Raw genomic sequence first — 19,718 nt, 5'->3', positions numbered from 1 at the left:
GGTAAGGGAGCACCAAACGTGCCTCTGTTGGCCTTTTGAGGTAGATGATTTTCCTCCTCGACCTGGGTCCTGAGAACTGGGCCAGAACCTAATGACCTCTATTTATCTGCCTCCTTTCCTCTGTTCCAGGTTTGCAGTAAGCCTTGGCTACTGGCATGACCCTTACATCCAGCATATTGTAAGAGTGTCTAAGGAGAGGAGGTCCTCCGAAATTAACAGAGGCAAGTGACCCCCTCCCTCCCAACGTCCCCTCATCAGCCCAGAGGCCTGACGTTTTAGGAATTCATGCTTAAAAAGAGAGAGTTCCAGTGTTCACTCTCTCCAGGCATATGAATGTGCTCCTATCCCAACATCCTCATGAACACAGTGTATTATGAACCTTTTCATTGTGGTTAATCTGATATGGGAACATGTTATCTTACAGTAATTTTGTTTTATAATCCTCTGATTTTGGGGGTGAAGTTGAAAATCATTTTTGTATGTTTAAGAGCCATTTATATGATCTTTCACTGTGAATTGTCTGTTCAAGGAAGGAATTACTTTTTTGGCTTTATTAAAGCAGTAATAACACTGTTAGGCTCTGCAAGTCCTTTCTATCAAGACACAGAAAGGATTTGAGGTGGGAGGGTGACTCAGTCTCAGCCAGACTGAGAAATTAACCAAGTGACCACAGTCCTTGTGTGTGCCAGGAATCCTGGCCCTAAAGATGGAGCCTATGGGTAGATTGTATAAGAAATGCAAAGAACGTTTAACGTGGTGGTCCCTGAGAAAAAGGACGTGGATCTTACTTGGAGCTCAGGATGAACCCAGGCATTAGGAAGATGGGGCCAGGCCTGGCTCAGAGGCCTGAAGCCTCCCTCCTGGGCTCCTGAGGAAGCTTTCTGTACCACTGCTGCAGAGGCAGGGACCCACCTCGGGGCCTTGGGAGCTGGGTGCCCGAGGCAGCATGTCAGCCAGCCTGCCTCTTCCTCTGCCTGGGCTGGCATCTCCAGACTGGGGCCCACTAGGAGAGTGCTTCCCAAACAGCGTGTGGTGAGCATTTTTAAAGTTTTTTCCCAATAATCAGCCTGTTGTGGATGATACTCTATAACATACAATAAAAATGATTTCCTCGAAAAATAAGAAGCCAGAGACACGTAAAATACAAGCTCAAATTGTGTAGTAGCAGAATCAATAGGACTGCAGTAAGTTTCTAAATGCTACTCCAATTTTGTTCTTAAAATAGTTAAGCGCAAGGCTTTAGAACACAGATTTTATCTTCCTTTCCCCTCTTTTATTTCCCATCCCCTTTACTCCAGCTCCCCACTCCGGAGCTAAACAAGTCCGTTTATTGGGCAACGTTTACTCCTGGCTTCCCCTCCCACCAGTGCTCTGTGAGGCCTTTTTATAAACATAGAGGCTCTTACCCACACAGAATGGAGATGAAGGGAACACGGTAAGAAATACTTTTTTTTTTTTTTTGACATTTATCTGCCCCATTTCCTGACCCCAAAATATTATTTTTGTCATGATCTCGCAATTCTGAGTATTAGTCGAGTCCTAAGTAGCTTTACCTAGCTATGAAAAAGCGCGTTTCCAAAAGGAACATTTAGATCTGACATTTTGATGTAAAACACTTGTCTTTCCCATGTAAAATAATGGGACATTTTATTTTGATTTTTAAAGATTTTATTTCTTTATTGGAAAGAGAGACCATGAGCAGGAGGGGCAGAGGCAGAGGGAGAAGCAGGCTCCCAGCTGAGCAGGGAGCCCGATGCAGGGCTTGATCCCAGGATCTGAGATCCTGACCTGAGCCAAAGGCAGACGCTTAACCAACAGCCACCCGGGTGCCCCAAGGGGCAATTTATTTGTAAGATCGTTAATTCCATTAAATCATTAAATAGATTGTACTTACTTTGATTGTAGCAGCTTTGAATTAAATTTAAAAAAGGAAGAGAATGTGAAAGTCACTCTTTCTCCCATGAAGTCCACAATAACCCGCTGACCCGGAGGAAGAGCAGAAGTGTCCTGATTTGCTTTTCTCCTGGCGTGTGCTCTGCAGGGATGATATCCCACCTCACTGAGCAATAGCTTGTCTCTGTCTCTCTCTCAGGACATTTCGCTCACGTCCATGGCGTGAGTCCGCTTATAAAGGCATTTCTACGGAAGACAGAATGTCATTGTCAAATTCTAAATCTTGGGACTGGGGTGGATACCACCTCTGGAGATTAAAGGTAAATGAAAATTCTGCCTCTTCTTTCCCAAATTGTTTCACCTGTGAAGGTGCCCGCCTGGTTCAGAAATGTTAAAATATATTCAGAGGGAATGCAGTGACGGTCTGTCTCGCGCCCCCGTCCCCAGATGCTTGCGCCTGCTGCCCCCGTCAGCCACATACTTAGTGTCCCCAGAGCTCTGGTGAAGGATGGGTGCCTTTCATCTCATCCTTTGCTGTTACAAACAGGGCTTAGGATAAAAATCCTAGTAGACATTTCCTCTGCATGGGTGGAAGAACCCTGCCCGTGGAATTATGAGAGCCAGAGCCCCTGCATCTGCCATATTGGCAATAACGAAGATTTTATTGTCATCCTGCTAGTGTCTTTGGTACAGGCTGGAGGTGCACACGGCTGGGTGATTGTGCGATGACACAAAGGCCTTTTGCAGCTATTCCCTGATTTGGTCCCTCACCTGCTCTGTTAGGGAGCAAGAACAGGTGTAACTGCGCTCACTCACAGGAAAGGAGACGAGTCTGGTTAGTGGCAGAAGTGGGACCAAATGGGCTGCAGCTCCTCCAAATCCAGGTTCCTTCCCTGTTCTCTACACAGAGCCTGTGCTTGTTCAGGGGGGTCTCTGCGGTCTGTTGGGCTGTGGTGCGTCTGTACCTCAGTGACCATGGTGTGGTGGAAGGAACGGGAGCAGAAGGCAGTGACAGAACGTGTGCAGTGTGAGTGGAAGGCATTGGAGAAATGCCTCCTCTCGGCCCGACACCGTTTCGACTTGGTCCCGACATTTGGATTCTCCCCGCTGTCATGTAGGTGGGTTAATAATGAACAAATCTGACATTTTTATTCCTGGGAACAAGGTACATTGAGACTTAGGTACCCCTTCCAAGAAAAAGGTTCTCTCTCAGGAGTGAGGAAGGCGAACAGCACAGGGTCAGTAAGATATTGTGGAGGTGTTTTGTTTTGTTTGATAATTATATTGGTCCAAAGGGTTTTTTTAAATATATATGTTTCTTAAATAATAAAAAATAAACAATGCTTCTTTGCTTCTTGGAGCCTGGGCCTGTCGGGCCAAATTTAGCCCACTCAGCTATCGTCGTAAATAAAGTTTTATTGCAACACAGCCACTCCCATTTAGCTGCATCTTCTCCATGGCTGCTTTACCAGCATGACAGCAGAGTTGAGTAGTTCCAAGAGAGGCTGTCTGGCCTGCAAAGACTAAAATACTTTCTGGCCATTTACAGTAAATTTGCTAATCCCTGTATTGAGAGGTATGTGCTTGTAGAACGGGGCAGGGAAAATTTTGGCTGCCAGTCTCGTTGTCTCATGCACCTTCCCCCGGGGATGTTCCCCCAGCTGCACCAGCAGAGGCAGCGGGTCACAGGCTTTTTGCTGCCACCATCGTGGGAGCTCGTTCTGTTTGATCTCAGGGGCCCAAGACTTTGGGCAGTTGAAGGCTCCCCACTTCGGGCACCGGGCACCAGGAGGGCCCAGGAAAGCCAGTACCATCACAGAAACAGAATAAAGGGGCAGTGAACCCCTTTAAGGGACCTCAGCTGATCGGTGTCTCCCGACTTCTGTTTTCACACAACCCAAGGATCAAGGACGCAGAGGGTGGGTCTCACCTCGGGCAGCCTGTGCTGCGGTTGGCCCTGCGGGATCCTCTTCCAGTCCAAGGGCTGTGCTTCCTCACGGCGGTCCCCAGCTGCCATCCAGGAGCCGGTCCTGTCTTCGGTGTCTTTCTTGCCTCCTGTGACTCGCCAGCTTTCATTGAGTGGCGTGTCAGACAGACTCAGGGAATCCCAGAGTCGAAAGTGGAAACATGTGCTGCAGCCATTTTGCTCCTTTTCGAAAGCCCAGAAAAAAGCTGTCTGTTCCTTAGAGGCTCGAGGTGTGCCTTTTGGTAGCTTTCCCTCCCCAGTGACCCCTTAGTCAGTTCTTCTGAGGGTCAAGTAGCTGATGCATGGGGAGCGCTTTTTTTTTTTTTTTAAAGATTTGACTTTTATTGGGGGGGGGAGGGGCAGAGGCAGAGGAAGAATCTTAAGCAGACTCCCCTCTAAGCACAGAGCCCAATACTGCGCTGGATCCCAGGACCCTGAGATCGTGGTCTGAACCGAAATCATCATTGGCCGCTCACCCGACTGAGCCAGCCAGGCGCCCCAAGGGGAAGCTCTTTATACTAAAGTCAGAAGTCCTACAGAAGATGTGGGAGTATATGCTGTCCTTCATCTGCTTTTAATTGTTCTCATTGTCTTTGGGAATTTTAGACTCTCCTTACCCTTTCCTGTCGTGGGAGTAATGTTCTGGAAGGGTGCTGTGGAGTTTCCTAGCAGAAGTTAGTTCTCGTCTGCCCTAAGCCTTTCCTCCCAGTAGCCTCAGCTAGCTCGTCCATCGCCGCGCTCTGCAGACGGGCAGGCATGTGTGGCAGCTCTGAGAGTGAACGGTTGAGGTGGGTGAGCCTGTCTCTTCTGATACATCACGAAGCGGTCCTTTACTCTCTCCTCCTGTGTCCCTCTGTCACCCTCCCTCTCCCCCAAACCAGACCCTCTGATTTTTCCACTAGGTTGGGGGGTAGCTGGACCTATGGTCCTAACACTTAACCCATAGGGATCACCTCCTACTAGAAAATGCTTGCTTGTGATTTCTGACCCCATCATGCCAACCCCTAAGACAGCGACCCTCCCCCATCCCTGCTTCCCATCGCTCCTGACTGTCTACATAGGTGAGTTAATATACATACTACATACTACCGTCTACATACACGGTGCTCTTCCCTGCGCAGTTGTTCACATCAGAAACAGGGGTATCATCCTGACCCCCGCTTTTCCTTTGGCCCAGCCTGCACCGGCGACACCACCACCTGATTCTGGACACCGGCATCTGTGTTTCTCTTTGTCTTTCCCCTTTGACCAACTGGTTCTGTATTTCTGGAATAGAAGTAAGGTGGACACGAGGGTGTTAAAAGCATGCATGGCGGGGGGGATGCCGAACAGTCAGCAGGTTGTGGAGCGCCTTGTTTCTTGCCAGGCCTCAGGGGTGTGAGGAGCTGTTGCAGGTTCATGCAGTGTGTGGTTGAAACAGGCCAGAAAGGGGTGTCCTTGCAGTTGGTGAGCTGAGGAGAGAATGCGTTCGAGAATCCTCCTCAGGGCTGAGTGAGTGAGTGCACATGACAGAGATGGAGAGAATGTGCTAGGAGCCCAGAGGGTGACCAGGCTGGGGAGGCAGGTAGTGGAGCAGGGCCGTTAGTGTGTCTCTCTATGTGTGTGTGTGTGTGTGTGTCGTTCTCTGTGAGTCTCTGCGTGTGTGTGTCTGTGTCTCTGTGTTTGTGTCTTTGTGTCTCTGCCTCTCTGTGTGTCTGTGTGTAGGGGTCTGTGTGTCTACATGTCTGTATTTTGTATCTCTGTTTCTCTGTGTCTGTCTCTTCTGTCTGTGTGCCGCTGTGTGTGGGTCTTTGCGTCTCTGTGCGTATGACTGTCTTTGTCTAACTCAGTGTGTATGTTTGTGTGTGTGTGTCTCTGTGTGTGGCTTTCACACTCTCTACTGCAGCCCACAGTAAAAATACATGTACAGCCCAGGCCAGGCCCCACATCTGTGTACCCGTGTCAGTAAATCAAAGGCACACCCTTGGCGCTTACTAGCGCAGGTCCTGCTGTGCGTGTGGCTTGTATATTTATTTCCTCATGAGTCCTCACAACCCCGTGAGGTGCAGTCAATTTCTCTACTGTGCACACGAGGAAAGCTTGGCCCAGGGAGTTTAGTGACTTGCAGCGCCTCACAGCAGACACGTGGTGGATGGGATCTGACCCCCATTCCCTGGCTGCAGACGCCTGCCCTTTCCCACCCACCGTAGGCGACTCTCACAGAAAAACGTAAATGTACCACAAGACAGTGCTCGCCCTCACTGACGGGGATGCTTTGTGATGTTTGCTGTTGTATCCTATTTGATCCCGCACATGCTGGCCCCGACCCCTCCCCCGCAAACACACAATTGTTTCCTGACCCTCTCTAATCTGTCTCAGTCTGCTTTTTGGAAAATCTGTTAGCTCCTACTTCCCCAGCGCCTCTCAGTGCCTCCCCACCTCCATGCCAGTGGCTGCTCCCCCAGTTCAGGCTCCCTGTGACTTCTTCCCTGGACCTTCTTCCTGGACGGCTCTGAGAATCTCCTAACATTTGTCCTCTATCCATTCTCCACACAGAGACCAAAGTCACCTGAAAAGTACCTTTCTGACCATATCATTCCTGATTTAAATCCCTGAAATAGCCCGTTGCTGTTTGGGGCTTAGTACTCGGTACATGAAGATGGTCAGTAAATGTATGCGGGAATACAGAATTAGCAAACTTGCTGTGTATTTTTCCTCAGGATGAAGATCTCCCATGAAAATATTTTTGAGGTCGACTTTGCAGTGATTGTCACGAGAAAGCTGCCCAGCATCCAGTAAGTGTGGCTTGGACCAGAGGACAGAGCCGGGCAGAGTCAGAGGCAGCGGTCGGGAGGGGGCCGGATGCATGCTGGAGACCTCATTTTAGGGGGCCCTCCCCTTGGACCCCCTCCCCGCTTTCTTGCTGGCCCCGGGACCTCATTCCAACCTGTCGAGCAGTCTTCCACATGCAATACACTCTCCCTTGTGACTGTTCTGTCCATGAACGTCATTTCTCTGAACCTTGAAATGACCTACACTAGTTTCATGATCTGAAATGTTCTGTGTATTTTGTCTACTTCGTTATCTCCAGGGCATAGCGAGGTGCCCAGCCCAGAGCAGATGCGTCGTCAATATTGTTTGAGCGAATGAATGGGAGGCTGAACTTAGTCATTTACAGTCTGTGAGATATTCCGGGGGCCACGCTGACCAGGTTTTAAGGAGTTTGCAGAGTTGTAGAGGGCGAGTTTGTGAATCCTGCTGGGAGCTTTTGTAGCACCGTGTGCAATGCTTCCCATGCATCATCTCACTCAGTGCTCAGAGCAGCCTCGTGAATTCTGGTGGGGAAACCGAGGCACAAAGCAGTGAAGCGAATTTCCATCTCGGCACCTGTGAAGGAAGGGGCGGAGCTGAGATTTAAGCCCTGGCCTCAAGCCCGAGGGTTTGGAAGGGAACTCCCTTCCTTCTTTTTAAATGAGTGATTTCAATAAAATGCCAAGAATTGCCTTTAAAAAAAATTTTGGTGAGCATAAAAGTTTCAGCTTGTCCTTCAAGGATGTCTAATTCTCATCATCTGGAAATAGTTTTCAAGTATGAGGTTGATCTAGTTTACCCTATGAAAACAAGGTTTTCACCCTTTCCAAATACAGGATTCCGTTACAGAAAATATGCTGATCGGTTGCCGTCTGGCATCTGAGGCTGTGCCTCTGCAGACGACGTCCTAGCCTGTTGGGACCCCGAGTGAACTAAGAGGAAGCGGGCTCTCACTCAAGCCCAGAGGTGCTTCTGGGCTGAAAAACGCATTGGCCTTTGTGTATGGTTGTTGTGATGGAGGATTCGGCTCTCTGAGGTCTGATTTTTTGCATATCGTGGAGGAGGGAGTCATCGCATCAACGTTACTGACTTCAAGTCTGAATAGGAGTCCTTTTTTCAGTGAACTGTGAGCGGTGAGCACTGTGTTAAAGATTTTGTTTGAGAAGAGGCAGAAAACTGGAGACGACTTGGAAAACCTGGAACATCGGGAAAATCCTTGCTGACGTATCCTGAGCGATTTCTGAGTGTTCAGTATTTCATGATGAGATTGTGAGTGGGCATCCGATTCGGAGTGTCCTGCTTAGTGACCTCGCCAGAGCCCCGATCCACTGAAGTGTGAGTGCGTGTGCCGAGGGCCAGACGTCAGGAAGCAGAAGGCCCTGTGGAGTGAGTGGCCCTTGCTTTGAACAGGAGCAGGATGTATTTGCCGTTCCTGGAGTGGGTGTTTGCGGTTCTGCTGAAACTGAGCTCCTTGACTCATTTCTCTCTTTCCCATCTTCCCACAGAGTCAAGCCTTTCTTATCACAACCCATTACAGAACTACATTCGGAGGACCCACTTCAAATCGGCAAGTACCCTTAACCTACGTGGTACGATGTGCACTACAGAACGCTCTTTGCTTTTTTCCCCTTTTCCTTTTAAAAGGGGTGTGTGTTTGTGTCTGTGTGTGTGTGTCTGTCTGTCTGTCTGTCTGCACCTGCGAGTGAGCACTTGCGATGTCACGCAGAGTGTACTTCTGCTGATACGTTTACACTGCATCGCATTTACCGTGAAGGAATTTAAAACAGATGTCCATAGGTCCCCGTTCTTCAATCTTTACAAAATGGGTTTCAGTGATTTACAACCAGTGCAAAATAGATTTTTTCCTGAAAATCTCTGTTTCCAGCTTTCCTTGGGAACATCCAATCTGGCAGCATCAGACCCTAAGTCCTAGGTGGCTGCTTCATGGAGGGGGGCTGTCATCCTCCAGTCCCCCCGCACTGCTCCCCGCTGTCTTGTACCTGACCTGCTCCACCTGTTATATCACCTCCTCGGCCCCTGTGCTCCGGGTTTCCCCTCACGTTTTAAGTATGAGTGTTTCCAGCAACTCCCTGCTCACCTCTAAGCCTTTCAGTCCAAGGTAAACCTCTTCCAGAATGTTCCATCGTTTTCAGTCTGTGTCTGGCAGAGTATTCAGGGGGCTTACTAATAATTCAGGTCAGAGGACATGCCCAGAGAGGATGGCCTTCTGGGATGGTGGACACAGATAACACAGGAAACATGAGACAGCGAGACAGGCCTCTGTGCAACCACAGTGCCACAGTCATGCTCCTGGTGAAGAGACTCCCAGAAAGAACATCTCCCCCATCCTTCGTTTCCCTCCTACAGATTATAAGTAGAACCTGTGCAGGCTGTGCCATGTGCTGGCCTGGCTGTTTTCTCCACACTGTCGCTATCATAACTTTCTGTATATTTGGTGAATACTTGTGTCGGAATGATGAAGGAGCTAACGCTTTGCATTACCTTTGATCCATCGATGCAGAAATGTATGAAGTAGAAAGTAAAGACCCTGCATAATCTCTCCCCCCACCAAGATAACCAGTGTTCAGAGTGTTTTCTCCTATGGATGAACAGTACACCTAGAGACGGATAAATATCACACATGAAAACACAAATACAGTCCAGTGCCTGGCACCTAGAAGGGTCAGTAAGTTTTTGCTGAAAGACTGTACATACACATTGAATAAATACATAGGTTGTAGTTCAATATATATCTGTTGAATGAGTGAATCTACATTTCTCAAAATAAATAGATTTATGTATAATTTTAATAAAGCGAATAATTGACACGTCCTGTTTTGTAACTATTCTGGATCCTAGTAACTCATGGCTGTGCTTCTATTGTCATTTATAGCTCTGCCTCATTATTTCTGATGGCTTTCTAGTTCTCCTTTGCATGGAAATTCCTTTTTACTTAATGTATTCAATACTGATGGTCCTTTAGATAGCTGCATTTTATATGGTTTTCTATTAAATAGTGTTGTAGAAAGCACAGGTACACGTGCGTATGTGCAGGAATTGCTGGCTCAAGGAATTGCCCCTTATGAATTCTAATAGCCACTGCCAAACTGTTCTTCAAGATCCTCTTTACTAATTTGTATTTTCACAAGAGTAGATGACGGTTCTCTTTCCCTACAAAAGACACGATGTAATACTTAGTGTATTCTGACCAGCACTCCTTCTCCCCTGCTGGTAACAGCACCCAGTGTTCTCTGGGGGACCAGTACTCCCCCATTGCCATTCCCTGTGGTTTGGGTGGGGCTGACTCCATTTGCATTTCCAGGGCATGGCATGGGACCCAGCCAGACATCTTCAGAGTCTGTCCTGGGGCTCTAGCCACAGTGAAAAGTAGTCTATGTCCCTCTGGGACTTGAACTGAGGAGGGAGGAAACCTGGGTGGGGCAGGGGTGTCTCCTTGTGGACACAGCCTGTCTAGAGAGTGGATCCCCTGGATCCAGCCCTGGCTGCAGCCATAGTCCTTTTGGACTCTGGGTCACATATGAGCCAGTAAAGTTCCCATCTTGGCTTAGGGCAATTCGAGTTGGGTTCTCTTACAAGGAAAAGAGACCTAATCAATAGGAGAGAACATTGAAAGTCGTGCTTACAGATGGGAGGAAAGGCTCTGCTCCAATTTCCTTCTGGTCTGTTTGTTTGGTTTTGGTACCTCTGTCCATTCACTCAGAGTGGAGTGTTGCTCACTGTATTAGCTGTCCCTCTCTAAACACTTGTCTCATGGTCTATAATTATTTCTTGCTTGTCTGTCTCTTCCACAGATCTATTGAGCCCCTTCAGGGCAGAAACTGGGTTGTGTTCACTTGTGATTCTTTAATACCTTGAACAGTACACAGTGTGGCCTCCATAAGTGCCCCTTGATGAATCAGCCATCCTAATTCTCTTCTTTGGGACCCCCCTGTCATGAGACCACCACATAGCCTCATGTCTGTGATACACAAACCATCTTCTGAAACACACTCATCCTCCCATTGTAAACACATCACATCATGAGAACTCCCTCCTTGCAGCCATTCCTCATTCTCCCCCATGTTCGTCCCATGGAACCTTAGTGTGCGGTTGCTGACAAGGTCCTTGTTCTTGGGAAGACAACATGGCCTTTTATGAATGGATAGCACACACGATGGGCATGCCATTCACACACACGACTTCACTCATGGGCGAAGGGGACCTACGCTTTCTAGCCTTCCTCTTGAGTGCAATGCACCCAGAATCCCACTTCTGATGTCTGTCAGTAACACGATAACACAGAATCACAATTCTAGGCTCTCTCCTGCCTCCGTGTTTCCTCCCGAGGCCTTGACAATGACCGGAGTGGAAGGAATACAGATATGTCGAGGAAATCGACAGCAGTGAAGCAAAAGCTTCCCCAGAAAAACAGTTTTGACTTTGGGAGCATAACTGCCACACCCTTCATAGCTCTGTAATAGCCTCGGCTTCCACTGGCATCGAGCAATAAAGATTTTCAAACAGAGTCAAAGGTCAGGGCCAGAATTACAGTCCCAGTGTGAATCACCACTGACTCTATCCAGTTTTCATTTTCCCATACTTGGGCTCACACCGCCAGGGCGGTCTGGTAGGAACTAGATTTACACTGGATTTGATAGTCTTTGTGGAGTTTCTACCCTGTGCTAGGCACCACAGCAGACCCTGGGAGATGAAAGAGAAAGACAGCAAGGGCTCTCAAGGCATTTTGTTTACTGGGGAACAATAACAAGTAAAGAGGCCACTGCATCATAGAAAACCAGGTGCTGTGTGGACTTAGGAACGTTCCCCGGGATGGGGCCATCCATTCTCTGTCGGAGCATCAGGGAAGGCCTTTTAGAGGCAGACACCTTGGCCTGGAGAGCTGAAGAATGAGTAGGAGGCAGCTGCAGGGCTGGTGTGGTGAAAGGAACTCTGGAGAATCTCAGGTAGAGGCTAAGAGGTAAGAATGCTCGGCCTGCTCCATAAACTAGAAGTGGGGCACGTATGGCCAGAATCCAGGTGTGAAGAGAGAAGCTGCTACAGAGGAAGCTGGGGCCAAAGAGGGGCCGACTGGCTTGGTAGCTTGAAAAGGCCCAGAACTGGGGCCCCTGGGTGGCTGAGTTGGTGAAGGCTCTGCCTTCGGCTCAGGTCATGATCCCAGGGTCCTGGGATAGGGCCCCAGGTCAGGCTGCGTGCTCAGTGGGGAGCCTGCTTCCTCCTCTCCCCCTGCAGCTCCCCCTGCTTGTGCTCTTTCTCTGTTAAATAAAATAAATAAATAAATAAATAAATAAATAAATAAATACCTCAGAACTTTGCACAAAAAAAGCAAACACCCCTTTCCTGATACAGTATATAAAGAGGCCAGAATGACAACATGACAAATCAGTCTTGACAGTCATTGAATATTGATTTTACAAGGCATGTTACTAAGAATGCAAAGGGAGGCAGGGGTAAGAAAGCTCACAAGGAATTATCTTAGGATTCATTTACAGATTCTCTGTTGAATCATTGGCCCCCACTCCTGAAGAGGGAGCAGAAGGACAAAGCACAGGCTGATACCCTGTGACATTCCTCCAGGAAACTTCCAACTATCTTAATGTTAATACCTTGCTAGAAGGGAAAACAACCTTAACCTGACAATGGCAAGGTCTCCAGTATCCTCTTTAGCGTAGGAAAGTTCTTTTGAAGCCCTCCCTTTTCTTTCCCTCTCCCAGCTCCCAAGTATGTAATCAGTTGCCCCCACAACCCCATTACAGCAGCTCTTTCTGCCCAGGGATCCTGTCCCAGTGCTTTAAGAAAACCAGCATTTTGCCCTAAAGACGTCTCAAGAATTCTTTCTCGGGCGTTGGCTCGAGATCTCAGCCCACCAAACCTCACCTGCCTTCCAAAACTACATCACTACTATCCTGTCTACCTCCCGCTGGGCATTATTTCTATCATTTCCTACAAATGACAGAAAAGTAGGCAGCACTAGGCTTAGGGCACAGGCATCAACTCTGGTAACAGGATAAATGCACACTAAGGTAATAGGGTGGGGTAGCAACAAAGTTAAACAACAAAACTAAGCCACTAAGCAAAAAGTTATGGTGGGGTGGGGGGGACCCAAACCTTAAACAAGGAAATTGAAGAAATGGGAGGGGAAGTCAAAGTATTTTGGTACAGACACACACACACGGAACTATCCGCACGTGTTCTGGCCAAGTCAAACTCCCCCTTTGACCCAACTTTTGGAAAAAAAAGAAGCAAGAGCTGTGGAAGACTCACACCTTCATGTCTCTGCCCAGCAAAAACAGTCACTAGGTCCAGTACAGCTAACTGCCCTAAAAGACCTTGAAAGATGTGTCCCAGATACCTGGGCACATGACAGTCACCTCCAGGACCTCTCAAAACCACCAGTGGTTCCTGTTCCAACAGCCTGGTGGTCTGCAAACCCTGGTGTCTTCTGTCATTTCATAATGGAGAATGTTTCCTGTCAAGCATGAAAACAGTCCCCAAGAAACCTGGAGAAGGATCTGCTTCCAAATCCAAAGGGAGAAAGGCTTTTTAAAAAGCTATTAAAGAGCTAAACTAAAAGTCGGCCCAAGGCGTTTCCACAATTCTTTCCACCCAGTTCCCAATTTGTCAATATCAAAAACTTGGGCAGTCGGGTCCACAGGGGCCCGGGTTTGGGAACAGCAACACCTGTACAGCCCCTGCATGGACCACCGAAACTCCCTGGGCGCATCCGATGGGCTCTGATCATCCCTTCCTTATTTACTGCCATCAGGCACTTGGACGTGGAGGGTCCGCAGCAGCAGGGCGAACCTGAAAGGCTGAGGACGCCACCCCCAGAGCACAGCGTCCGCCTGGCCTCAGGCACAAGGGTTACCTGAGTTTTCACCCGGGGCCAACCCCGGGGGAGGTCAGGGGAAGGCCGGGGGAGGTCAGGGGAAGGCTCGGGTCCACTCCCTCCTGGGCGATGCTCTGCGGGCCTGGACAATGGGCGGCGGGATGACGACCCACCCCGCTGCTCCCCGGGGGCTCTGGCGCTGGCCCAGAGCTGGGCTCCAGGTCGCGACGTGGCGCAGCCCGGTCCCAGATCCCGCGTGCTGCAAGGCATCGAGCGCGCGGCCCAGAAAACAGCCGGCCCTGCCGAGGCGGCCAGGCCAGCGTCCCCAATCGGCTCATCCCGTGCCAACCCAGATCGGCGCACTCGCCTACCCGCGGTCTAGCTGGCCCCTGCTTCATGCAGTTGGATTGCTTCTTCCTGGTGGAGGCGGCTGACCAAGGGGCTTGGGCAGGGCAGCTTGGGAACCGCTCAGAGGGCTGCATCACCTCAGGGCCCAGGCGGCTGTGGAGCTGTTCCTGGACGGGAGCCCCGCCCTCTCTGCCTCTCATCCAGTGGCACCGCCCACCGGGGGGGCCTTGTGGGACCAGGCAAGGGGTGTGGTTCCCAGCCCCTCCTCCACCCAAGGCCTGAACCCCAGGCCTCTCTGTGAGATGCCAGGAGCCCCCTATCCAGCACGGTCTTCGCCACCGCCCGCGACCCCCTCCCCGGTCTAGGCCGCACACCTGCGGGAGGCAGTTGATGGGTCACAGCGCTCCCGGCCGCCAGTGAACCAGCAAACCCAGGAGTGGGACTCACTGTCCCCGCAGGCTAACGAGGCAGGGAGGGACAGGTCACTCTGGAGCCTCTGGAGGTTGGAAATGCCCAAAGTCTCTTGAGGGCCATGCCTTACACGTGTGTAGACATTTGTCAAATGCACCTAGGACCTTCACTCCTAGGTGGATGGGTGCGTGGGACTGTGTACCTTTCACCTCCATTAAAAAGATTCGGTTGCGTGGAAAGCACACGCCAAAGGAGTTTGTGTACTGTGATACCACTTAGGGGGAAAGTCGAGGGCCAAGTGCATTTTGTGTGGGCAGGCACCTGGGGGCGGTGAGGCAGGAGCATGCACTTGGGACCCGCCCAGGACCGCCATGAAAGCGGGGGAAGAAGCGGAAGGGGCCCAGCCCTGGCGTGAGAAGTCGTGGGGATGAGCGGCTGGGACCGGGACCAGTGGCCAAAGACGGCCTTGGGAAAGACCAAGGCCTTGGCCTTTCCTAAGGACCTGGTCTGCAGAGGGGAGGGGGGCCGGGCCCACGCAAGCGTTGCCTAGAAACGCTTATTGTCTTGGGATTCTTAGGCTCGCGCAGGCAGGGGTTCTGGGACACTTGGCGGGGTAGTCCGACTGCACTGGACGCTTTTTCACAGCGGACCAGGACAGTTTTATGACCCGCAGAGATGTTGCCTTGGGTTGGTGGCCTGGGCTCTGGCCTAGACCATTCCCCAGGGGAAGTGGATGGCAGAGAGCCTTGCTTCACCAGCCACGTTGATTTCACCGGGCACGTGGGAAAGGGAACTTCCACTGGCGAGGAGATGGACTTCGCCGACCTCATCACATCACAGGCACAAATCAACAGACTCCTGAAGGACATCGAAACACTGGAGGCTGAGGTTAGTCACTGGAGGCGTTTGTCTCAGTCGTCATCAAAGATACTAGACTCCAGTGAAATTTGGAAACTGAAGACCACCATCAGGGACCTAGAACAACAACGGATGAAGAAGCTAGACGAACACCAACTTGAAGTATCGGTATTACAGAGTCTCCACAAGAAGCAACTGGCCGACGTCATTGAGAGGCACCGCCAACAACTACGTGAGTATGAGCAAAGGGAAAGTGAGCTTGGACGGGTGGAGCAACAACTTGCAGAGATGGAGCGGCTGAACGACAATCTGAACAACGTTGCTTCTGATGTCAGAGCAGAAAACCAGAAGTTGGTTTTGGCACTCCAAGATGTAAGACACCAGCTGGAAGAATCGATTCTCCGTAACAACGAGGAGTGTCTGGAAAACAACATTGCTGTGAGGGCTTTAAAGATCGAAAAAGGGCGGTTAGTAGCGAAATTGTGTCGGACTGAGAAGAAGGCGTTGGAAGAGAAGAGGAAGTACAAGCAAACCATCAAGAAATTGTTACCTTTAGAGCATGCACGTTTGATCCGACTCATGCAAGAGAAAGACCTGGAACTATTCCACCTCCAAAAGAAGATCGAGCAGATGGACGCCGACCACAGAGAAACCAAGGACATGCTGTCCTCTGCTTTGGAGGAGCAGAAGCAATTGACACAGGTCATTAAAGAAAAAGCCTCAAGAAGCAATGACCTTTTAGAGCAAACCGTGGAGGACAAAGACATGCGTCTCACCTCCGTGACCGCCGAAAATCATCATCTGAAAGAAGAACTGGAGCGCCTGAGACAACAGAGTCGCCCTGTACCTGACCCTAAAATCCTCGAACTGGAGTGTGAAGTCTTCCAACTGAACGAGTTAAAAGATGACCTCGAGGAGGAAGTAAAGGAACAACAGAAGATCATTCACAACCAGCAGCAGGGGAAGATAAGACTGCTTCAGTCTCTACAGGAGCAGAAGCAGAAAGTGGACCATCTTCAATCCCAGCAGGAGCAGCTGCATATTGAACGCGCTCAGCTCCTTGCAGCGAAAGACCAGGAGATTCAGAATTTGCAAGACACATTAGGCCAAATGAAAGCCCAGCTGCCTGACAAAAGCCAGCACATTGCAGCAGAGCACTGTGACGACGTTCAAGTCACAAGCAGTCAGCCTCTTCCTAGAGAGAACGGAAGTGAGAAGCTTGATCCATCTAAAGGCGAAACTCAAAGACCAGTCCAAGGAATAAAAGAGCAAGAAGTGGAGATGAAGCTTCTAACTGAACAGAACATCCGATTGACCGAACACATCGATCGGGTGTCCAAAGAGGAGATTGGTAAACTAACTCAGATTATCCAGCAGAAGGATTTGGAGATCGAGGGTCTTTCCAGCAGAATCTCTGCAGCTTCTCAGCGCCAGCGCGTGGACGTGGAGCGACTTCAGCAGCAATTGCAAGAGTGTGCTTCGAAAAGCGACCAAGTGTTGGCTGTCTTAAATGAGAAAACGAGGGAGAATAGCCATCTGACAAGGGAGTATCAGAAAATGACAGAGAGACTTGCTGCCAAAGAAGCAGAGCTCCAGAGGATGCAAGAGGAAAATCGGAAACTGTCCCCGAGAATTGAATGTAGTGGTCAGGAGATGTTTAGAGAAACGATTCAGAATTTATCACACATTATTCGAGAAAAAGACCTCGAAGTGGATGCCTTAAGTCAGAAATGTCAGACTTTATTGACCATCCTGCAGACCTCCAGCACTGGTGATGAGGTTCGCGGCGTTCACATCGATCAGTTCAAGGAGCTTCTGCGGGAACGGGACACGTTCAAACAGCGAGTGAAGATCATGGAAGAGTGGAAAGAGCAGGTGATGACCACGGTCCAAAACATGAAGCAGGAGTCACCCCAGCTTCAGAGCGATCTTCGCCAGCTCCAGGCGCAGGCTTGCCCTGGCAGCGAGGAGGATTCCAAACTGCAGGCGACCTCTATGGACCTGATCCAGACTTACAGAGGCAAGGAAATAACCTTAGAACACTTAGAGAAGGACCTGGCACGAATTCAGCTCAGCATCGGGGAGAATTGCCACGCCAAGGATCTCCTTTTAGGGAAACTGGATGCGATTTTCCTGCAGCCCTCCCCCGACTCCTCAGAGCCAGCTGACTCTCTGAAGGCCGTGACATCTGACGTAGTGAGCCAGTCTTCTCAGTTGCGCCAAGAGGAGGTAGAAGAGCTAAGAAAATCAATGCAAGAAAAAGATACAATGATTCGAACCCTCCAGGAAGAGAAGCAGAGATGGATGGATTCCGTGTCGGCCGCGTCCCCAGGAGAAGGCAAACAACAGGAACACGGGGATTCCGACATGGAGCCGCTGAAGGAGAAACAGGCCGTTCTGCAGAACTTCATTCCGGATCAAGAGCTCCGACTGCAAGCGAAAAGTGAGGAATTGCTTTCTTTGCAGGAGAAGTTCAGTAGCCAAGTGAGTGAAAATGACCTTTTGAGGCAGGCAGTCACCGATTTGAAGGAGAGACTAGCAGATTTTGAAACGGATGTGTGTCAACTGAAAGAGGAAAATGCAAAGCTCGTGGAAACGTGTAGAGAAAAGGAAATGGAAAATCAGGCCTTGCAAGAGACCAACAGGCGGCTTTCCATGCTGCCGAAAGAGGAGGAATCCCAGTCCGCTGCGGTGGAAGAGAAGGCACTTGCTTTGGAGCAAGTATTGCGAGGGAAAGAAGAGGGCGAGACCGGGGAAGCGAAGCGGCTCGTCGATGCAGTTGCATCCGTGCAGGACCAGACAGTTGTGTGTCCACAGGAGAGGGAGGAAGTCCTGCTGGCACTGACACAGAAACAAATGGAAACCTGTGCCCTCCAGAAGGAGGTGCACCATTTACGGGAGAGAGAATCACGCCTCACCCAGGAGCTGGAGAGACGGCGTCACGTCGCTTCAGAAGCCGAAGATTCTCGTCGCCGCGAAGCTTTGGTCTCAGAAGGCAAAGTGGCTCAACTCAGAGAGGAAGTGACGGTCTTGCAGGGAAAGCTCGTTTTGTCTTCCACGGCCTTGGAAAACGCGAGCCATCGAGCCAGTGTGCAGGTGCAGTCGCTGCGGGAGCAATTGCACGTGGTCACCCAGCAGAAAGAGGAAGCCGCCTTCCAGCTTGCAGCCTCCCAGGAGGAAGGGAGGCAGTACGGTCACGTTCTAGCCGCCCTCAAGCTGGAACTCGCCGAGTGGATGGAAAAGGCAGACAGCCTAGAAGGGAAACTGAAGTCATTGCAGGGACGCTTCCAGAAAGCAAAGGCTGACTTGGGTCTGAAGGAAGACCAGCTCCAAGAAGTCAAGAAACAGAACGAGGTCCAGCAGGAAGTCCTGGAGGACACCCAGAAGAAACTGATGGACTTAGTAAGTAAGTCCGAAGGCATGGTGGACAAAACGCTCCTGAGGAGACTCTTCGTGGGCTCTTTGCAAGCACCTGATGCCGACCGGCAGGAAGCCTTAAGGTTGATGGCAGGCACGCTGGGGATCCAAGAAGACCAGATGCGCCAGCTGTTCAGTGAAAGGCCAGGTGGGGTTACCAGCTGGGTGACTGGGGGGCCTGGATCCAGAAGCGCCCCCAACACACCTGGGAAACCAAGTCACCGAGCTATGGCCAACAATTCTTTTTCAGGACTTTTCGTCCAGTTTCTAGAAGCGGAATCACATTCAGCTTCTCCACCACCTAAACCCTCTGCTCATGACGTGAAGCCCCCAGATTCAGGAGGAAGGGGAAAAGTGGCTAAGAAACAAGGCCCACAACATCTGAACACTGCCCTAGGATCCACACCCCGAAAAAAAGATGTGAAGCCCCGCACCACAGCTGTGTCTCTCATTACCCCCCCAGGACCAGAAACGGATGGATCGGAGCACCTTCTTCTAAATGCTGTCACTGATGCTTTCCCCACATACACGCCCCAAATACTGTCACCTGCCACGAAGGTTGGAATGGCGGCCACAGGCCCCTCAAAGAAATAGACGATTCTCAAGCCGGAGAGGAGACGGCGCTTTGAAGAACGCAAGTCACTCTGTGTGTCTACCTTAGCCCAAAATGGCCTTTTGCAAAACGTAATGTATTTGCAGTTTTGCTTTCAGCTTAATAAAAATATTCTTTTATGACTTAACAAGAACAGAGGTCTTTTAATGACTGCAGAGGTATTCCCCAAACTGAAAACAGTGGTGACTTCTTATGAGAGTAGACGTTGGTGGGGTTGGAGGCTGTGGTCCAAGGATACTTCCAATATTGTTTGTAATGCTGTAATGTTTTCACAAGGAGCAGGTATCTACATATACCCTGGGTAAGGAACACATCAACTGGTTTTAATGTTCCGAACTTACCAAATACACGAACACACACACCTTGTACGAGAAACAAGGTGAACAGCATGAAAGTACAAGATGCGTACGATTTAAAAAAAAATGTAAATTTGCTTGACCCCCGCTAAGTCCCATTTCTCTCTCTTTTTTTTTTCATTTTTAATTTTTGTTCCATTGGTTTTTCTGTTGCCTAGGAAATCACTCTATGGGTAACCTGATTTCTCTCCGGCCTTTTAGAAATATATGTGTATTTGC

The 19,718-nt window shown here is 49.9% G+C and overlaps 1 protein-coding gene across 12 annotated transcripts in view; it reads left to right on the top strand.

The window, feature by feature from the left end:
• LOC123001964 (thyroid receptor-interacting protein 11-like) overlaps positions 1–19,270 on the top strand; it is a 44,910-nt gene extending 25,640 nt beyond the window's left edge. For 2 of the 12 annotated variants that reach the window (XM_057307555.1, XM_057307554.1), the window contains 2 exons: positions 6,559–6,633; positions 7,486–19,270. In XM_057307555.1, the coding sequence (XP_057163538.1) occupies positions 14,931–19,124 (4,194 nt within the window). In that variant the 5' untranslated portion in view covers positions 6,559–6,633; positions 7,486–14,930 and the 3' untranslated portion in view covers positions 19,125–19,270. Of the gene's footprint in view, positions 1–129; positions 1,293–1,320; positions 1,436–1,465; positions 3,012–4,203; positions 4,383–6,558; positions 6,634–7,485 lie in introns of those variants that run through there. The other 10 variants (XM_057307548.1, XM_057307552.1, XM_057307553.1 and 7 more) reach the window with 10 other exon arrangements.
• Positions 19,271–19,718: the final 448 nt, after the last annotated feature.

Source organism: Ursus arctos, unplaced genomic scaffold (genome assembly GCF_023065955.2).
Source record: "Ursus arctos isolate Adak ecotype North America unplaced genomic scaffold, UrsArc2.0 scaffold_50, whole genome shotgun sequence".
NCBI classification, from domain to species: Eukaryota; Metazoa; Chordata; class Mammalia; order Carnivora; family Ursidae; genus Ursus; species Ursus arctos.
The sequence above is the reverse complement of the archived record's forward strand: the minus strand, read 5'-3'. Positions and strand labels throughout refer to the sequence as shown.